We start from the raw sequence: 17,333 nt of genomic DNA, 5'->3' as shown, positions 1-17,333 counted from the left end.
TATATACTTGTTTATTTTCATCTCCAGGCTGCTATTTCAATGCTTAAGCAAGAATATAAGGAGAACGAGACAAATCTTAACGATGCTTTGAAACTGGCTGTGAAAGTTCTCAGCAAAACACTGGACACCAATAAACTAACTTCTGAAAGGGTAAACAATCAGAAGTGGCATTTTAAACTAAGTAACATATTACATATAAGTGTTTTAACATGTAATAGTTATACCATGAGTGTCTTTGTATGTGGTGCATCATACACCTTGTGTCTACTTGCAAGTTACCAAATATTGAACTTTTTAGATGATTGTTTTTTTGTTTTTTCATTGATCAAGTGGTGGAAGCAATTATTGGTTTTTGTATTTTACACACAACCACAATGGTAACAATATCAAGCTTTTAATTGGGTATTGGACAAACACTATGACCACAAGTTTTCATCTGCCTTTTCAAAAACTTATTTATATTTTTTACCATTTAATGAGTGTAGGTTGAGATGGCTACTTTGACACGAGTTGAAGGTCGTACAGTGATCACTGTTCTAACTGCTGCTGCAGTTGATAAACTCTGCGCTGAATATGAACAAGAAAAAGTTAAATTGGAGGCGGAGAGAAAAGAAAAAGAAAAGATGACGCCATCCAAGTCAAGAAAGTGAAAATGGGAACTTTAAAAGTTATATGCTGTGCTAGAAACTGTTGTGAACAATAATTCGTGAATTGAAAACGTTAAAGTGATACGACGCACAGTTATTCAGTGCGCTGCTAGATAAAGTTCCACTTTGGTTACTTCTCTGATTGTTGTTCTTGTGCTGAAGTAGAATTTGCAATGAAAGTAAATAGGATGAAAAGTTTCAACATATTCACTGAAAACAATAGAAGAAAAAAGCAGAACGGTAAATTAGGTTCACAACAAAAAGGTCCACCCGTTCGTGACAAAACGACAAACATATAAGTAGTTAGTCTGTAGTTAGCAATAAATAGTTATCGGTAAAAATGAATGTACACGATGAACAAAATATGTTAGAGGTAAATTGTCTGCTGTGCCAAATAAAAAATGACAAGTGCAATTAAATGACAACAAGTGCAACTGTTCCAAGTCCAACCCAGTGGTCACTGATTGACGTTGAGTTTATGAGCCAACTTAATTACTTAGAACGTTACATGTGGTAGTAACCTTTGAGTGGCAATCAATCAAACATGTTTATTGAAAACGTTTATTTGGCAAAGAAACAAGTTTTATAAAAAAAATTATAAACTGAACAGTAAACGATCCAAACAGCACGTTTTATAACAGCAGCAGTTGTTCAACAAAGAGCAGTTTATAGATTTAGGCAGCTTTGCAAAATTAACTATAATGTAAACATTTAACACATTTCAGACCTAAAAATTACACGCTAGCGTTTAGTTGTATTGTCAGCACTCAGTGGAACATATTGAATAAATAATATTTTATGCGTTAGCTATACTAGACTAGCTCTTACTGCAGTGAAAATTTCATTTATTTCTAATAAATGTTTCAAACTGCAATATTTTTTTCATCCAGCTTTTTTGTTTTGGAATTTAAATAAATTTTAAACTGGAATGGAAATTTTGGAATATTGATTTTTAAAATAAACGATCTGTCAATCAAGGCGCAAAAACCCGACCACAAAGTCACCGAACACACGATATGCTACTGGCATTGTAAGAGTGCTGGAGACAAGTACAAGCAACATCTGAACACATATTTCATGTGGGTAGGTAAGTGTGAGGGTCCGTTCGTCTTTTAACCACTTGGCTGTTTGCCTGGGAAATAATATACACAAGTATTATGGTTATGTTTATTAAGATTCATAGGCAAAATAGTGAAAATACACAAACACATGTTTAATAGTTATGTTCGTTAAGATTTCCAGGAAAATAATAGTTGTTGTGCTGCAACACATTGGTTACGTCAATTTCCTCTACAAATAAGATCGATTCTAGCAATCACCCCAATCTAATGCTCATAATGGGTTCAAATTAGCAGTCATATATACTATACAAAAATGTGCAAAGCAAAAAGATGATCTTTTATTTTTTTGTTTCTATTAAAGGTTCAACTTGATAGTTACATAAACTTAAATAGCTCATTTGTCTGCTAGGTGTAGCCTTATTTTCTTTCAATTAAATGTAAATAGGTTTTTAACTGCAAGCATGTTTTAACAACTGTTGTTTTGTCGCTATATCCTTTCTTTTCATTTAAAATATTTCTAATTCGCGACCATAATCGAAGAGACAAATAAAGTTGTTACATTATTTTGATACAGGTACTGCCGAAAACACATTACTCAGTACTCACTGTTTCATTTTTGGATTGTCTGTACTTGCATACATAACTTTCACAATACGTTCGCAACCAGTTGGATCGGCCTCTCGTATCTCATTGCATGTACGCCTGCAAAAAAATTAAATTTATAATTTTATGATACTTCTTCACTAAACCCATCAGCGACCACTGGGTTGGAGCAATTGCCGTTAAGTGTCTTGCCCAAGGACACATAAGGTTGCAATGGTAGCAACTACAAGCCTTAAACCCATTACCTGTGGGTTAGGGTGGGCGAGCTAACCACTTTGCCACGGAAGTTTTTACAGTTAATTAGGCCTTTTAGGCTAGAGACTACCAAATAAACTTAACAATGTGCCAATAAACCATGATTACATTGTTCAAACTGCAACAGGATATAAACATTTCAAACATTGCACAGTAATGTTACAGTATAAAGCAAAAAATGGCGGGAAATTAAACTGGCAGACTTTTTATAATTAAATTCATTTAGTTTTTTTTTAATTGTATACACCTATGTAAATAAGTAAACCTAATATCACTAAATCAGTTACTTAAAAATCAACTACAGAACACCAATTAAATAGACTGCTGTACCAAATAATTTATTTTGTATCTGAAAAAAATGATAAAATCCCCCTAAGTAATCACCCACAAAGTAACATACTCGGTAACTCGAAAACTGGCACGAGGTGTATGAAACAAAACACTCATGTTATAACGACCGTCATTTCCCGGCCCACGTGGATAACATAAGTTAAAAGTTACATTCATTTATCCATTTTACTTACCCTATTGAGATAAGATGAGTTGAAAATGAAAATAATTTTTCGATGACTTCAGCAACTTTATTCCCCTGCATACAGGGAGGGCCGTCCCTTCTTATGCGATCGTTCTCAACTTGATCCGATTCTTCAGTAATTTCCGTGAACTGTCGACTTTGTCTGCCTTTACTGTGGCTTGCATGCCCATCTCCATTGCCATGGTGACATACACCAGAATTCTCTGTTGTTGATTTTCCTTTTTTCATTTTCACGTTACTTGATTGAACTGTATAGAAAAAAATCTTTTTAAATAAAATGTTTTACATTACTTTTTTGATTATCTGGTCTAGCTGGGGAAATATTTGAAAACTAGGTGAGATAAGGAAGGAATAAAATTGAATAACAAAAACCAATGGAAGTTACTAATGTGCAGATCAACCAGATAACGTGTGATTGGTGTGAAACAACAAAAAAACCATGAATAATATTAGTTTATTGTTCTAGCTTAGGTAAAGTAAATTGGTACCAATAATTATAAAGATAATTTTGAATACTCAAACTATATTAACTATAGGATGGTTAATGAAATACATAAATACACTGTCACTGTGCAGCATTTGTAAAGTTGGTTTATTTTTTGTATGTTTTGGTGGGGTTAAGACCAACTCAAATTACAATATCCGAACAATGTTAAACCAAATTTATCCTCCAAAATTTAGGCTTTCAAAAACTATGTAAAATACAAACATTTGTAAATAAAAATGTAGAGTTTCAAAAATTGCGTGAAATACAAAATTAGAATTGTATCTACAAAAGTAGTGTATTACTTACTTCTGGCATTTGTAGAAATGCTGCAAAACTCCCGGGTTGATTCTGTGATTTCATTCACAGATTTTCCGTTGTTTACATACAACCTTGTGCTTGTGTTCATCACTCGAATCTAAGAAGAAATTATGAAGTTTTACCAACCATGCTTCCTTTTCTGTTACATTATACCATTAACCTATAAAGACTATTAATTATTTGGTGGAAAAACATTTAACATTTTTGCCAGTTTTAGATGGGTGTTTTATAAAGAAAATAGTTATTTTGTTTAAATATTATAATAGAAACTGCTGATTCAATCATGTTTGCTGTTCCTTTTGTAAAATGTTTATTTAGGCATTTTTCAGATTTGTACAAACTTAACTATAGAGCTTTTTGGGCAACAATATCCAAAAGATTTTTTTCTAAATAAAGTAAGAAAGGCCAATAGTTAAAAAATAATTAAAGATATACCAGCACATGCACTTTCTCATTCAAGTCTTGCACAATAAACATGTGGGTCGCATGCACGTCAACCGCGTTCGACAGCTGCTGTGCAAGGATTCGTTCAAGAAAGAATTCACTGAAAAAGACGGGCCTGTAAAACAGAGTCTTCCAATCATTACTGACAATTGAAAAACTCGAAAATGAAAGAAATTTGCACCCACCTTACAAACGTCTCAGATAGGTGTTTTCTCAGTGATAGAACCTCAATGCTGTTTTTGTTAAGCTTGTATGCTTCTATGGTGCTTTTCTCATAACCAACAGCTTCCCCAAGCACAGCCCGACAACGAGAGCATTTCATTTCTCTTGAGGTAAGAGCTCCCTGTAAAGTATGTGTCACAAACTCACGTGTATGGATATTATGTTTAGGCTATTAAGTCATTCAATTCTATAGAATCTATAGCATTTACATAAGGTATTAAAACAAAAAATGAAAATAAATAAACACCCATAAATATATATAATATATGTGTTGACTTTTGACTTATAAGCAGGCACAATGCTCATAAAACAAAGTGCCGTTGCAAACATATCAATTATCATTGCCCTGCCACACAAGGACCAATAGGTTACACACACTCAATCTAGTTTACTGTCAAGTAGTGAAACTAATTAGGTAATACAGTGCATTTCTACCTCTTTTGGTAGGTAGTCCAATTTTCGAAGTAAAATATTTTTCCTCTCCACTGTCTTAGTGTGCACCATGATATGAAAGTCGCTGATAAGGCAATCATTTTCACGTGGTTTTAATACTCCATTTGTAACAAAAGCTGCAAAATAAATTTTTAAATGTTTGGTAAATTGAAATTGTAAAGCACATGTGTTTGTTGCTAAAAGTAAGCACAAATTTCTCTAACCTGGCGTTGTCACTTTTTCTTTGTTGCTCTCTTTTTGTTTGTGTGAATGACTACAACACGACCAATTGTTAAAGAGATCTCTCCAACTTTGTGAAGGTAATGGCAGAACTCGGTTAAATTTCCTAAATAGATAAACCATTTTTTAATATTAATGAATAAATGGAACTTACTCATCTTTGCATGACATTTTAGTTACCACATATCTTATATAATTTTGTGAGTGACTAATCTTCCGGACCGATTTTATTTATATGTGGATGACAATTTAAACATTCCGTAAGACACCATAGGCTTAGAGAAATTAAAAAAATCTGTTGCTCAAGGGGCAAAAGACCATGCACACACGACACACAACAATAGTAATGTTAAGTCTTGAATATCTATTCTTTCTCTGCGTAAAATCCCAGCGCTCCAACAACTGTGGGTTGCTCGCACCAGACTATAACATTGCACATTACAAATTACATGTGTTCAAGGCACAGGTACTCTATACTGAGATTTAATCAAGTTTGCAGTTTCTTTTGAAAATATTTCTAAAGCTTACTATTTATTCATTTTTTACCACATATTGTTAGTACAAACAAATGACTATGGTTCTGCAGTAAGTAAAAAGGCGGGCAGATCTACAACTGAAATCTGATTAAAACATCGTAAAAAACTTACACATTTTTAACAAACAGTGTTAGACCACAAGTTTTGCAGCCACACTGGCTTGACCCACGTTCGAGACGACTGATTTCATTTGAAACTCTCTTCACTGTTGTACTTAACAAACTGGTCTGAGGTTCAGGATTTGAGTCGCGGAGCTGTAAACGCATACCAATACCTGGAAGAACAATTTTGTTTCATCTTATTTAAATTCTTATATAAAGCAAGTTACACTCATATTCATAATATATATTTTTATATATGTTAATTTTATATTATCCGTACCATTTTTAAACAAAATGCCTAAATACCAATCATTTTTTCCTTTATAAACAAATTAATGGGCCAATTTTTTTAGTTAGCCTACACACCTTCATTCATATGTTTTTGAATAGATGTACATGATGTAGGTTCAATGTTCACAACTAAAGGATAAGTCTCAACTGTGCCATCCCCTTTCTTGGTTTGAATTTTAGATGGAGAGATCTCGATGCTGTCTGGATGGTCACTACCTCTATATTAGATAATTTTAAATAAATCATTGTTACAAATTTACCCTCACATAGATATATATAGCAGTATAGGTATGCATCCGGCACTTGGTTAGCACAAATGCCCTGAACCTAGAGAAAATTGGTTCGAGGCTCGTCACTGCTACCATTGCGGGCGGATGTGAGTAATACCGCCCCCGGTGATCAGTGAAAATTTTGGTCCCAAAATGTTCCTTACCTAATACCCACTATATAATTTTTTTTTTGAAAAAAGTCAGGCGTTCCTGTTGAAATGTAACTTTAAAAATGAGCAAAAACGTGCTGCGTCACCATAATTTGCCTGACTTGCATAAGGGTAACCATTTCCTACGTCACAATAGCGATATGTTACGCCACAGGAGTGACATATTACATACGTTACAGCACGTTATAATCTTGATTTTCGCCATGTTTTATGCTAGGGAAACCCCAAGCCCTAACCCTTAACCCAACCCCTACTTTTAACCCCTAACCCCCCAAAAAACTAACAAATTACGTAATCTGTAACATAGAAATCAAAGGTGGTAATAAGCATTCCATGACGTAATAATCTAACCTTTGGCGGCTTGTGTGGAAAATACGGTGACGCAGCACGATTTCACACATTTTCAAAGTTAACCTTCGACACGAACGCCCGAGTTTTTTTAAAAATAAATTATACAGCGGGTATCACGGAGACGTAAGGAACATTTTGATATCCAAATTTTTACTGGTCAGCAGCGGCAGTATTACCCTATGTAGGAATGCACATTACAGATTTTCGAATCCATGAGATTCGAATCCTTTTATAAATCGAATCTAATTACGGGATATAATTACGGGATCTCATATAGTATATTAACAATTTTTAAAAGTTATTAATTTTGAAAAAAATATTTTTGTGTTTGTGGGACTTTCAAGAGTAAACGTTTTAAAACTTCTTTTCATAGCCTGCTATACGTTTCATGACGCAAAAACTACCCAAAAGTACAATTTTTGATCATTTTACTGCTCATGATCCAAAAAGGCTGATATGAAAGAGTCAATAAACTGACTTATGTGGGTAAGATTATTTTTTCCTATAAATACAAAATAATTTGAAATTCTAGATTCGGAATTCTACATTCGAAATAAAGTATTCTAGGATATCCTGGAATATCCTAGAATACCTAATTATTCTGTAATGTGCATCCCTACCCGTATGTGTCCCTTGGCAAGACACTTAACAGCAATTGCTCCAACCCAGTGGTCACTAATGAGTTGTCCAAATTAACAACAATACATATAAAACTAATCACCCACAAAGTATTATACACGGTAACTCGTAAGCTGGCATAAGGGGGTGAAATAGAACACTCATGTTATAACAACTGTGGTTTTCCGGCCACAGGAGGATTATTTTTATATATAAATTTATTTGATAACAATATATATGCACAAAACGATACATGGTGCTAGTGAAGAGTCTTCCCCCACCTTATTTGCTAACCACTAACCCCTAACCACTAACCCCTATAACCACTACCCCCTAACCATCAACATAACCCCCTACCTAAACCTAGGGGTTAGGGGCTAGTGGTTAGCAAATAAGGTGGGGGGTGATTCTTCACTAGCACCAGATATATTTCCAAGACGTTAAAATATTTAAGGCAAAGAGTTCAGGTCATAACATAAAATAGTTAAAAACCTTAAGACGAGATCAACTGCATGAATTCGGTCGTAAACCTCCATGAAATAGGAGCTGTCTTCACTTTCAGTTCCATCGTTCATTTTTAAGCTGCAACACGCCGCCGAACATCTATATTTACTCTATATATCTAGAAAAGTTATACAGCGAACCACGTTACTAGCATAATGCCGCGATAACTTACAAAATATGGTAAACACTTTTCGTACAATATTCCTGTCATGTTTTTTCTTTTTGTTTTAGAATTATAAGTGCAACTACTTTGTGCCGATTAAAAAAAATTAGGCTCACCAAAAGTTCAAAAGGTTTTCGGTTGTACTACACAGAACAGTGTTTGCTAATACCTACTTTTATTTACAAAATATCATTTGTAAAACACCAATGTTACTTAAACGGAATACGGTAATATAATGAGAGAATGCGTGAAAAACCGTAAGCGTGTGCTCCACACGAAAACTGTCAAAACAAAGGTACGGTATCTTTTGTATTTCTGTGGCTCCCAGAATATTCCAACTCTGTTTTTCCAACCCCGCTACTCTCTTCCAACATTGCTGTTGTTGTGTAATTAAGTAAACAGAAATAAATCTTGGTTTGTGTCAGACAACATATTTTATAATGGAGTGGTGTAAACTTGACGCGGGGTGGTAGAAAACTTGTTTAAACCGTGTTTTTTGCGCCCTCATTTGGTGATAGACTGCTAAAAATGTTACAGCGTTATTCAACAGTATTCTCAGAACTAATAAGCCGACGCCAAAGCCGATTACTGTTTTTAACTATGAAAAATCCTAAAAACAATCTTTTTTGAATGTGTGAAAATTAACGTGTTGCTGATATGGATGAAACTAAATCACACGAAAAAAAGCATAAAAACTTCGTACAGTTTTTGTCTCATAAACCAGTTTTATTTTAAAAATAACTGAATTATGTAAATATCAAAAAATTAGGCAGAGATTAACTTGGCTTTAATTATCGCTGCAATAATAACAAATTATGTCACATACTCACATTTGTGTTTGTGTATATAAAGTTTATTTTGGAAAGAAATTAACACAGCATGTTAAATTTGTTGGATTACACACACTTTGTACAATATTGTTAATATAAAGAACTTTCAACTTGGTGTCCCATCCACATTGTAGTTTTGCAGGTGTTTATTGTTTTGTTTGTAATTCAAGAATTAATATCTCATTGGTAAATCAAATATGATATACTGATATAATAATAAGACAATGTATAGAAAATATTTTCGGAATTTAGTCACAGCAGCCACTTTTTTAGGAGAAGTGGCCTATATGTGAGGTTCAGTGTAGCAATACCAAATGTGAGTCAAAAGTGCAAAGTTTTATGTCTTTTATAATTATTCTGTTAGTGTAAGTTTTTCTGGTAATAATCTGAATACCAATTACTGTTTTGACAATACCAATTTTTCATATGATAACACACTGTAGGAAACATTTAAAAAATTTGAGTTGTTCCACTTTACCTCGCATGTTTGCGAACCGCTCAAATAGCACATGATGTGCGAGTCGCAAAAAAAACACTTGTGTGTTTTAAAATATTTTTTGTTTTCATTTATTAACAGTATGATGGTTCAAGTTTACGGTATTACCCAAAAACTAAATATTTAGATTTTTATATACGAGGCATAGATTGTGCTAAAATGTCCCAATTTCTCCCACTCTTCAATACATATATTTCTCTCTGCTTAAATCAGTATATGCTAGCTAAAATTTTATACGAAACAAAATAATACGGTTTCTTTACTTTATTTAGTTACGTAGTAAGATGGGTCAGATGGGACACCTTTGCATTCTATTATATCGTCCCACTTGATAGTAAACAAAGATCATAATTATAAAGCATTATAAAATCGCAATCTTACGTCTCCCATAGACCGCTGTTAATTGTTGAAAACACGATTAGGATATTTGGATATTATGTGTTAAAGATGTTCCTTCTTCCCCCACAGTACTATATGTAAATAATAATTGACGACGATGCAAGACTTCGGGCACACTATAGCTGGACGTTGCTACCGTTGGGCGTCTGTGTTCTTGCAAGTCACCTAACAGCAATTGGTTTAACCCAGTGGTCTCTTATGGTTTGTCGAAATTGTCACCCATACACACAGCCTTCGAGAGATATCTCTAATAGGCCGTGATCATACATTAAAAATACTAATATTTACGCACAAAAGTCATCTGTAGTAACTCGTAAGTGGGCACGGGGTACCCAATACAAAACACTAGCGTTTATAACGACGGTAATGGCCCCGACAAGTGAGAATAAATAGGTTTCGTTCATTCACTTCTTCTTTTTGGATTCCCCTATGTTGGTGGTGCTTGAGTCGGCCGAGAGGTTCCGCTTGAGTGCAAACTGAGAATAAAACTAAAGAGAGAATCTTGTTTTGCTGAACTGTATTGCCGCACTTCAGCAACGCAGCAAATTCCTTCGGGTTCCCCTCACCCCAACAGAATAGCCAGCATATTTGTGGGTTAATGAGCAGGAGGGCCACCCATAAATGTAACGGTAAAGCACTTTCGTTTACAAAGTTGACGTAAAGAATTAATAAGGAACTTGTATACAGAATGTACCGTATCCTATTTAGTAATTAGCCTAATTTCCCCAAGACAGCAGTTAAAACAATGCACATCAGTTTCAATGCAATTCTTTTTTTGCATGCCAATGTTGTTAAACTAAAGTAAAGAAGTAGCCACTGTAGGCTTATAATCGAGTATTATATTCCCTACACAGGAATTTAGTAACATGATATGACCTTCTCATACACTGTGTCCCTGCTTCGCTGAAATGGCACAGAAGCGTATGTTTGTTACTGTAGTAGCGGGCCTTTGAATCATATACGAGAGAAAAGGCGTTCTTCATTTGAAAACTGTCCATTGGAAGCGACAGCTGTTGTTTTCACGGATCGTTATGTCATAACTTGTATGGAACGTGAATGCGATATGTTGCTTTAGTTTATTTCTTAGCAGATAATACGTTTTGTTTTAATTTGCGGGTTGCCATGTAAACAATAGTATTATGGAAGTTGTGTGTATTTGAGTGCGTATAGGATTTGATTAAGTGAAGTCAAACATTTTTAATTTCGCGTTTTCATGTGGCAAAGCAGACTTGAATTAATTTCCAAAAGTTTCAGTCATTGCAGGCGAAGCATAGCAGCGGACTTTAATATACGCCAACGTTTCGCGCAACTTAATGCTAATAATTTTGGTATCGATGTAAAACTGTCAACCGAATATGTTCACTAAAAACACTAAATGGTAGAATTTGTTTACTAGGTCCCGTTTGAGCAAATATATTTAAATAAAAGGTGTTGTTCGTATACCGAACAGCTCTTTGACACGGCAATACTATATAATGGCGGGGGAAGACGGGACAACTTTAGCAAACATTTACATATAATATCCAAACATCCGGATCGAGTTTTAAACGATTAACAACGGTCTACGGGAATCGTGAGGATATGGTTTTATAAATCTTTAATGTTCTTTGTTTACTACCAAATGGGACAGGAAAATAGAATAAAAAGGTGTCCCATCTTACCCCACCCTACTATATCTTTCGCCCGGAATTTTTTTTTGAAACCTAAAACAGACTTTTTTTCAAATATTCCAGATTTTTATATTTTAAACATGTCTGATGTGGAAGTTCCCATAGAACCGCCAGCTAACCGTGATGTTGATATTGGTGACTCCAACGATCCCCTATTTGATAAACCCATCCAACACCACCATCAAGACAAAAAACATAAAAAGAAAAAACACCACCATGGAGGGCTAATAATACAGGTAACGTTGTAGGATCGATTTTTATAATTGGTATATAATAGGTTGGGAAGATGGCACGCCTATTGATTTTATTTTATCGTCCCATTTGGTAGTAAACAAGGAACACTCGAAGAAATACAAAACCGTATTCTTACGACTACCATAGAACGTTGTTGTTAAATGCTTAAAATACGATCAGGATATTGTGCGCTAAAGGTGTCCCGAGCATCAGTGACGTCGCGGATCGAAACATTAATGGCATTAATTTAAAAATCTGTGTGTTTTGCCTACTGAAATAAAACTAACGATACCTTTTTTTGTTTAATTTTGTTCAATATTCAATAGATATACTAATGTGGGGTAAGGTGGGACAACTTTGGCACATCATTTTCCAATATCCTGATCGTGTTTTTTACAATTAACAACGGTCTGCGCGGAAGTCGTGGAGATATGGTTTTATATTTTCTGAATGTTCGTTGTTTACTACCAAATGGGTCGAGAAAATAAAAAGTGTCCCATATTTCCCCATCCTTCTATAAATGGAGTCTGCGTACATGTTTAATCTTAACCAAGACTTCTGACAATTCTGTTACATGGAGAGTCATACGAAACATATTTATTAAAGTAAGAATGCAAAAATAATTAAAGAACACTTCGTTAATTTAAAAATATTCTATTATAGCTAGTTGCATAAACCTTCCAATATTACTTGTAATTTTAGACACTTCCTCCATCGCCTCGTGATTGCTGCGACTTCCTGGACCCTTACTGTAACAACGACCTTCATCTCGCAATTATAACCACAGTATGTTGTTGGTTGCTTTTGGGAGTCATTCCAGTTGTGTTTGGATTCGTTTCAATATATTACGCGATCAAGGTATATATACAGCAGGGTGGAGAAAGATGGGACCCTTTTTTGTTCTATTTATTTTCGTCCCTTTTGGAAACAACGAATATTCAAAGAATTATAAAACTGTATCCTCACGACTTCCAGAGACCATTGTTAACTGTTTAATACACGATCTGTAGATGTTTATATGACATAACCCTTATAGCAATAAACTACGAGTAAGAACACCAGATATAGATCAAAGAGTAGCGCACTCTATATGGTAGGGTGGGGGAAGATGGGACACTTTGTCAGACGAGACCATTTTTTAAATTTTCTTTTTACGGACCCCCCATTTAATGATAATCAGGAAAATAAGGTTACAGAATTATTAGACAGTATTATCACGACTTTATAAAACGCCTGTCAAAGCTGATTACTGTTTTTAAATATTAAAAAAATATGTAAAATAGAAACAGTATACTTTGAACAGGTAAAAAAATGCGAAATAGTAAGGTGCTATTTTTTAATGCTCGCTAAATCATAGTAAAGCCAATGATTTTTTTTGTTTGCGTGTGCGAACGATTAAACTAGTTTCATAGCTTCATTAAACAACCTTGAATATTTCGTACAGTTTGATTTTGTCTCATAAAACTAGTTTTAGTTTTGTAAAAAAAACATTGAGATATAAGCATGAAGAAAATAGACAGGGGTCAATATGACTTTAATTTGTGATAAAAACAACAACAAAATATCGGTTTAACGTTATATATATGAGGTTTACATGGCAAAGAAACTAGCACAGCCTGTTAAACTCGGTAGGTTAACTACAAGTTGCAGAATATTGCTAATGTAAATATTTTCAATTTAGAGTCCCATCTTCCCCCACATTGTAGTTTTGTATGTTTTCATTGCCAAACTTTGAAAGATTTGCTTTTAATTTAATAGTTTATACCTTAGGAAGTTTTCAACTATAAGATACTGATATAATAAAAAGATAATATTTTGAAAACATATTCGAAATTTAGTCATTTGCATTTCATTTGGTGATAATTTATAAGAAGTGGCTTGTGCCAAAAACAGAGTAATAATACCCAATTTGTAGGAAAAATAAAAACTTTATTAATAGTTATTACCAATTTTCTGTTATTACAAGTTCATATACATTTGTAGGATACAATATTTACCCATTGATGTTTGAACATTACCCATTGTCGTTCAACCAATACCAATTGTTATGCAATAATATAATGTAGGCTATAGGTAACATGTTAAAAACTATAACAATAGGGCAAGAAAAAGAATGTTTAGACCTAATTTTCAAAGCGTACAGTATTATTTCGTGTTATTTACGTATATTCCTATTTATAAATACACTTAATAATCAAAATTAACAATGATTTTAAACTGTCCCATCTTATCCTGTGTGTTTTCAAATTTGTAAAATTTTACCTGTTGTGCGGATCGCTAAATAACTCCTCGTGTGTTTTATTATATTTTATTAAATTGGTGTCAATTAATAAAGGAATGATAGTACTAATTCGTGGTATTACCCAAAAACCGTCATCTATTTTAATTTTGGAAATATTTGGCAAAATGTGCTTAAGTGTCCCATCTTCCCTCATTGTACTATATCAACTTTTGCGCTGGGTTTATAATTTGAGGTCCAAAGTGGCAATTTTGTCAATTTATAAACTTTGCTAATTTCTCTTGATTTAACATAATGTTTACTGTACGGTGTACGCACTTTAACCTGATTTATAATTGCCCTAACTTACAACATATGGTAGACCGGAGAAAATAAGACATTTAAGCACATATCTCCCTATTAAAAAAAACAAAACAAATGCGATTTTGGGACGATACCTTAAATTTTTACTGTCATATATTTATTAATTGACAACACTCAGAAGAAACATATTAAAACACAAGCACATATAGTGTGCTTGAACGATTCGCAAAGCGGCGGGGTGAGGTGGAATATTTCAAAAGTCTTGTTTATTTTGATAAATAAATGATTTGTTAAGAATACACCTTAATATCAAGAAATAATATTAACTTTTTAGTTTCTAATAGGTTTTTATTATTTTTAGCGATTCTATTATAGGGCATTAGACGATGTATTATATTGGCATCAACATCATAGCACAATTTTACCTCGTACATTAATTTCGCATACACCATATGTTTTCCTACTCAGGCACGTGATACAAAAGATGAAGAATTGAAACAAAAGTACTCCAGTAAATCGCGCAGTATCTCTTGGGTTGGAATGCTACTGTTCACCGTGGTTGTCACAATAGCGGTTGTAATACTTGCAACTTGTGGTATACTATAAAGTATTTCACTAAGTGGAACAATTTTGCTTGCATATTACTGCAAAAGTGTTGATTCATACACCTAACTGAACTATTTGTAAAAGTAACTTTATACGTTTGTAGTAATTGTCATACAGCTTTTGTGTTTTCTTGTGTTTTGTAGAATAAACATTGCGAATTTCCCTTACAAGGCTGATGGCGTTCAAAGTTGCACCTGTTTTTAAAGAAGTCATAATTTGCGTATCATAAGTTTCAATACGAAGTCGTTAGACACGGGTGTTCTGTTTCATATACCTCGTGCCAGCTTACGAGTTTTAGATTACTTTTGTTGAATTTATAACAGCACAAGAGACAGGGACAATTTTATTATAATAGGGTGGGGGAAACGGGATACCTTTAGCACATACTACCCAAACATCCTGATCGTGTTTTTAACTGCCAACAACGGTCTAATATACGGGAGTCGTGAGGAAACGGTTTCACAATTTTCCGATTGCTCTTTGTTTGCTACCAAATGAGACGAAAGAATAGAATAAAAAAGTGTCCCATCTTTCCCCTCCTACTAACACTTATCACCACGTATTGATAATGCTCGTTTAACTAAATGATTCTTTGTAATGTTAGCATGTAAATAATCGTTTTTGTGGTCATACAGGCAGCTGATGCACTGATTCCAAGCTAAGTGACGTAAGCGGCGCAACTTTATTGTGTAGCCTAACCTGTAACGCAGTGTTAAAGAAAACCTTGTTTATGACAAGACGCGTCGCAAAAATTGCGGCATGCAACCTAAGCCAGTTTTAGAAAATGTCTCCGTTTGGGAAATTTTTCGTGACAGCTAACAGTAACGCCAGAAAGTGTGAATAGGAATAAACTAGTCATTATATTTGGAAACGAATTGTTCGTCACCCACGTGAAAATGAGAAAAACAAAGCTGGTAGTTTCCAAAAATTTCAGTTTGTCACGCGTAAAATATTTGCGTGCGCGTTATTGCAAGCAAGGAATTTTGTTACTCAATACGTTTTCCAAGTCAAAAACAAAATACTGTTCAGTACATCCTACACTGTTGTCCTACAGCAGGGTACAATATATTACAGTTTAAGGTTTTATTAACAGCGTATTTTAGATATAAACACCATGTTTTTTTATTCAGGGAAGGCGTAACGCATAGAAACGAGGGTTATACAATAATACATCGAACGGGTTAACATGAATGTACAACGACAAAATCTCTGCCTATAAGCGCATTGTATAAGGTCTATAGGATGTCCGTGCGGGTTCGGAAAACACGTCATAACAGTTAGCGTTATAAAGATTCATCCTATACAGAAATTAGTCTTTTGGGGAACCTAAGCGCATACTCGGGATGTTTTTGTATAATATTTCAGGTATAAGAACATTTTTACTTTAATTTGGATATACGTGGTAGGCCTATACAGCTGGGTTTAAAAGGAAATACTCGCTTTCTAAGCGCACTATACATGTGTACAATGGCAGGCTATCAAGACAATGTATATTGTGTACCGGTTCGTGAAACACTAAGCTCATTCACGTCACGCCACTGTGCGTAATTGTTCACTATTTATACGTAACAACCTGCGACTTTTAAAGTTAAATTAGTCTGAAAATAAAATATATAGTGGGCTATTGTGGAAGATGGCACAGCTATAGCACATTTAATATTCAAATATCTTGATCGTGTTTTAAACAATTAATAACGGTCTGTGGGAGTCGTAAGGATGGGGTTTTATAATTATTTGATTTTTCTTTGTTCACTATACCAAATGTGAACCTGTTGGATTGTTGTGAGTGCTTGTGATATGTGCTCAAAGCGTATAACTGTATATGCATTATTTATAGCCAAATATCTAGCACATTGTAGTTATTAGTAATAGTTAGTACCAGAGTCCGATATAAACATGAGTTATTTCATCACCATAGAAATCTTACAGGGCAACCAAACGGGGCTAATTTCGCCGATTGTTTACCCTAGCAACGGGAATTTTTAAACAGATTTTTCTGCTTAGTCGCAGTTTATTTATAGATACCAAAAACTTCAAGTCACTTTTGGGCTTTAATAAATCTACACATCTACTTGAAAATTTGATTTTCTTTAATCTGCATCCTGTATTTGTATTAAAAACATAAAATATATTAAATTTAGCTATATACGTTCATATTTATATTATGTCTATGATTAATTTAGCCCCATTTGGTATGTGCTATGTGATTTCTATGGGCGACATGAAATAACTCATGTTTATATACGGACTCTGGTTAGTATGTATAACTTTAAACGTACTATGCTGTAAACACATGCAAAAATTGTAAC

At 34.1% G+C, this 17,333-nt stretch overlaps 3 protein-coding genes across 4 annotated transcripts; 2 read left to right on the top strand and 1 right to left on the bottom strand.

The window, feature by feature from the left end:
• The first annotated feature begins 29 nt into the window (after positions 1 to 29).
• Positions 30 to 837, top strand: LOC100182845 (proteasome subunit alpha type-4-like). Its single transcript, XM_018814340.2, has 2 exons — positions 30 to 150; positions 486 to 837. The coding sequence occupies exons 1-2, from the start codon at positions 40 to 42 to the stop codon at positions 648 to 650; spliced, it is 276 nt and encodes a 91-aa protein (XP_018669885.1). The 5' UTR covers positions 30 to 39; the 3' UTR covers positions 651 to 837.
• A 357-nt stretch (positions 838 to 1,194) lies between these two features.
• On the bottom strand, positions 1,195 to 8,252 carry LOC100182071 (E3 ubiquitin-protein ligase E3D). 2 transcript variants are annotated; one of them, XM_002130545.5, is made up of 11 exons: positions 8,073 to 8,252; positions 6,248 to 6,390; positions 5,892 to 6,054; positions 5,229 to 5,350; positions 5,008 to 5,141; positions 4,536 to 4,693; positions 4,342 to 4,465; positions 3,895 to 4,003; positions 3,091 to 3,349; positions 2,315 to 2,410; positions 1,195 to 1,779 (listed from the first exon to the last, which is right to left on the bottom strand). In XM_002130545.5, the coding sequence occupies exons 1-11, from the start codon at positions 8,153 to 8,155 to the stop codon at positions 1,617 to 1,619; spliced, it is 1,554 nt and encodes a 517-aa protein (XP_002130581.1). In that variant the 5' UTR covers positions 8,156 to 8,252; the 3' UTR covers positions 1,195 to 1,616. The 2 variants fall into 2 exon arrangements, with proteins under 2 accessions (XP_002130581.1, XP_009860460.1); XM_009862158.3 differs by having other exon boundaries at positions 4,342 to 4,450.
• Positions 8,253 to 11,705: 3,453 nt separating this feature from the next.
• On the top strand, positions 11,706 to 15,190 carry LOC100184438. Its single transcript, XM_002130475.5, has 3 exons — positions 11,706 to 11,878; positions 12,579 to 12,734; positions 14,887 to 15,190. Exons 1-3 carry the CDS (start codon positions 11,723 to 11,725, stop codon positions 15,022 to 15,024), a joined length of 450 nt encoding a protein of 149 aa, XP_002130511.1. The 5' UTR covers positions 11,706 to 11,722; the 3' UTR covers positions 15,025 to 15,190.
• Positions 15,191 to 17,333: the final 2,143 nt, after the last annotated feature.

This window comes from Ciona intestinalis, chromosome 12 (assembly GCF_000224145.3).
Source record: "Ciona intestinalis chromosome 12, KH, whole genome shotgun sequence".
NCBI lineage: Eukaryota > Metazoa > Chordata > Ascidiacea > Phlebobranchia > Cionidae > Ciona > Ciona intestinalis.
This window is presented reverse-complemented; position numbering and strand designations above follow the sequence as displayed.